Consider the following 4,472-nt stretch of genomic DNA (forward strand, 5'->3'; position numbering starts at 1 on the left):
ATACAGTGACAAATAAAAGTATTAAATATTTCTCAATATGAGAAAACTAGAGATGTAATTGTCAGATAGTCCCAAAATTTTTTAACCTTTCTAATTTTAGTTTCTAACAAAGAGATTTTCATTGTAATATTAATTTATCTATTATCTACTTTCATGTTTACCTCTTTCATAAGCAGACAAATAGAGAAAGAAACCTTGTTTTCTCCACTGGACTACACTTAAAATATGAATATGAAACATGCCAGGAAATATATACAAGAAATACACTTGATTCACACTAAAACAAGACAAAACTTTAAAATTCAATCGGCACTTTCATTAATTTTATTACTTAATATCGTTGGGGTTAATGTAATGTTAAAAACCTTGTTTCATAATTTTGAATTTAAAATGATCTGATGTTCTAAATGTTAATGATGATGATTCTAATTATGGCAACTCACATGCAGTTTCAAATGTTGCTGGGAAAGTTAAGCAACTCGTTGCTGGATTTTTATACAAATGAAATGACTTACTGATGATTTTATAATATTCTGAAGGCAGGTTTACAACAACTGATAAGAAAGTTATTTCTTTGGTGTTGGTCTTTCCAGGAAGTTGAAGATAATTTTTAATTTGGCAATTACATCACAGACCTATATGGAAATATGATTCGTAATAAATAAATATATTGCATTGATGCAAAAGTTTCTGAAATTTTCTAGACCTCTCTAGGATATTCAAAATTGTTCTTTGACAGATTGGACAGATGGCATCTAGAAGTTTGTTGTGGAGTATATAAATTCCATTCTATTTGGCAATACCAACTTTTTAAATGTCAAGTTTTCCAATACTTTCTTGTGACCAAATTCACACATGTACTTTACCAATTTGATATAAAAATAACTGAATATTATCACTGCTTGGTGCAATCATTTGGCAAGAATGTCTTCTCCAATCTACAACTGGTTCAGTAAATTTAAACGCAAGCAATATAAAGTCAAAGATAAGCCATGCTCTGGAAAGACTTCCATCCTATTGGATGACAGGCTGTGGCAACCAACCAAGAGAAATGAGCAAGATACTTTTTTGTGACAGTCACCATAGTTTGTCCACAGATGAACACTGTATGCTTTCTTCATGACAATGCAAGAACACACATATCAAGCTGAGACCAAGCAGACGCTGCTTGATCTCAGCTTGGAGGTTTTCCCTCATCCCATTGTATAGCACAGATGTTGCATCATCCAATCACCATCTCTTCCACTCCATGCAACACTTTTTGGATTGAAAGCAGTTTGCTGATGATGACGAGATGAAAATTGCACTTGCAGAATTCTAAAATTCAAAACAGCCCAAGTTTTATTCAGCAAGAATCCGTGAATCTGTCAATCAATGGACGATGGTAGTTCAACTTAATGGCAATAATTTTTTTTTTTTTTAAATAAATATTGTGCAATGAGACTCTAGAAAATTCCAAAAACTTCTGCAACAATGCAATATTTTAGATGATGCAGATTATTCGCTGTTGGATAAAGTTCCCATGTAAGCTTGTTTGAACACACAGCCGTCAAATTAATAAATTAAGTCCATATTACAAATATTTTCTAAAAATTCTAGTTTTACACATTTTAATAAATGAAGAATTTGGTTTGTTGAAATTTTTTTTATCAGTCTATATAACTGGATAACTATTACAAAATGCAAAGAACTAATTCATGTCTAATAAAACCTTTATTTTCTCTAATTAATTAAATCATAATTATGAAAGTCTAGTTATAAGAAAAAAAAATGTATTGTATTACTCACCATATGAACAATATAGCCATTAGGACTTTCTTCAAGTTTTACATCTGCAAATCCAGCCTAAAGAAACAATTCATATAAATGAGAAATCATTATTTTAGCATTGTCCAATGAATAATTGTAGTAAGAAATATTACAATCAAACTGTGTTGCTTTTACCTCATTTGATAACTCAAAATGACGTCAAAACAATCTCAAGCCTTTTACAACAGGTAGACTCACACAAACACCAAATATCTGGACATAAAATGTGATATTTAGTTTAATCCATCTGTCAAAAATAGCCCGAGATAATTTTGAGTCATCAAATGAGGTGAAAGTACCATCATAGGAGGCATTGTGGGTGGTTGCAATAGATGGTTTGCAGCAATGTTTCTGGAAGCTGTAAAAATGCTAGCAGAAGTGTATTTTTGATCTTGGGGATAACTTCAAAGGTGGCTGCACATTGACATTAACAACTATCCAAGACAAGGAACTATTTGGTCATATCATGTACTGTACATTTAAAAGTTTATACAAAACCAAACATTTCTATTTTAAGAAAAAAACTAAACATGTACATAGAAATAAGTTATGTAATCCTGTAAGAAATATCATTCATAACCTTTGAGAAATATCTACTTAGTAGTTAAGTACAGTGAAAGGCAATATAAGAGATTCTGACAATTGCTAAAATTATTATTCATTACAATGAATTTTGTTATACTGAACAAACCATAATATATGTAAATATTTTTCAAAGTTTTACTTGATTATTCATTCAAATGCCAATAAAAAAATTTATTAATTTCTCTTATTAATTAAATAGTGATTCAATTTAGAAAAAATTATTAACTAATTTGAAATAATACAGACAATTTAAGTAATCATTATTATCTAAAAAAGTTTTCATAACTTAAAACAAGGTGGCATTTCAAAGAAAATACGGTTATTGAAAAAGTGAATATAATATCAAAAGTTGTTTCTCGTAAGATGAAAGAATGATATGCATTATCTATAGACATTATTAATTACTATTTATTAATGATTATATTACAATTTCATTACTTAACCACCCAAAACTGAAATTTACATAGTCAGCATTCACTGTTATCAAAGAATATAAGTTCTTTCTAGTCAAGGCTCAACATTTTTTCCTCTTTTGATAAACATGTAGTTACCATATTAAAATAAATTTTATTGAAAATACTGTATAAATCCATTATTCAAATATAAATTTATTGAATTAATATATGTATCTACTCTTTATACATAAAATTCTCAGCTTAAAATCATCACAACACTTTTCTGGTCATGGGGGGAAAATAGAAATGGCAACACCAGGGATTAATGAATCAACACAAAACTTATTATGAATAGGTTATGTTAGGAACAAATAAGTAAAATCCATGGAGTGAGCAAGCAGTGAATTGAGCTAAGCAGGAGAGAGAGCAAAGAGAGGGTTGGACAAAGCAAGAGGCACTCAACTCCATGAATGTTGAGTGAAAGAAGCAAAATGAATGAGTAGGGTAGGACCACTGTTTGCTTGATCACCCTATGGACTTCAAAAAGTTTTGAAAAAATGAGTGAAGTACTTGTATATGTATTTTAAAAAAAGATTTTTTAAATAAAAATTTAAAAATATATTTGTAAACTGTAATGAAGAAAGTAAAATGAAAAATTTTAATATCATATGAAAACATTTAGATAATTTCCTATAATTTACCTTTGTTAATTTTTGGGAAAAATGAGGCACATCTAATGTTCCCCAGGCATAATTGGAAGGATAGCCATATTCTTCTTCATTTTTCCTTTTTTTAGATTGATTTGATTGTATCAAAGGCTAAAATTATATTTAATAATACAATAATAAGAATGTTAAAGTAGTATCATAATTAATATTAAAATAAGCTAATTTATTTCATTTATATTTTCTAGAAAATATTAATAAACTATTCTTACCTTTAAAATATATTTATTATTTTTAACAGTTAATAAACCTGTTACGGTCATCATGGCAACACCTGGTTTTACTTCAGTTGGCATCAAAGAAGCTGCTAACTAAAACATTTAATATAATCGTTATTCACATATAATTAATAATATACGTCATAATATAAAATATATTATTCATCAAAAATATATAAATCATAAATAGTAGTAAAACTATTATTGGAATGTCATATTCCTTGATTATTGTACCTTATCTATTAACAAAAATTATATACAGTAATACCCCGACTTACGCGAACCCGGAGTTACGCGATTTTCAAATCTTGTCGATTCGTCTTTTGTTTGAGCGCCACGCAACCCTTGATTACTCACTCCCCCACACTATTGTTCAGCTTACATGTTCGGATGTGTCGCGCGGAATCCACACATAGCTACAATTTATTTTGTGTTATTTATTTCTGTGTTTGTTTTATCTACGGAGACTCGAGAGACTCTACTATGTCATCCAAACGAAGTAGAACTAATTCTTCTGCATCAAACAAGAAAAGAAAAACTTTATCTTTGGAATGTAAAGTTAACATTGGTTATGTTCGTAAAGTCGAACGAGTTAAGCGAGAATGAAGTCATCATTATTCCTATTTCGTTAGACTTTTCGAACAATTCGTTACTAACGCGTTTAACTCATTCGACTTTACGAATGTACCGATTATTAAACACTTCGATACAAAAATGAAAATTTGTGAATTGGCAAAGAA

General features: G+C 29.2%; 1 protein-coding gene across 1 annotated transcript; it reads right to left on the reverse strand.

Annotated features, from left to right (window-relative positions):
- Window positions 1-1,744: 1,744 nt before the first annotated feature.
- Window positions 1,745-3,833, reverse strand: LOC111617231 (integrator complex subunit 9-like). The gene is made up of 3 exons (XM_023358558.1): window positions 3,727-3,833; window positions 3,491-3,607; window positions 1,745-1,845 (listed from the first exon to the last, which is right to left on the reverse strand). The coding sequence occupies exons 1-3, from the start codon at window positions 3,808-3,810 to the stop codon at window positions 1,756-1,758; spliced, it is 291 nt and encodes a 96-aa protein (XP_023214326.1). The 5' UTR covers window positions 3,811-3,833; the 3' UTR covers window positions 1,745-1,755.
- Window positions 3,834-4,472: the final 639 nt, after the last annotated feature.

Source organism: Centruroides sculpturatus, unplaced genomic scaffold (genome assembly GCF_000671375.1).
Source record: "Centruroides sculpturatus isolate CEXI.00-Female unplaced genomic scaffold, Cexi_2.0 scaffold4489, whole genome shotgun sequence".
Classification (NCBI taxonomy): Eukaryota; Metazoa; Arthropoda; class Arachnida; order Scorpiones; family Buthidae; genus Centruroides; species Centruroides sculpturatus.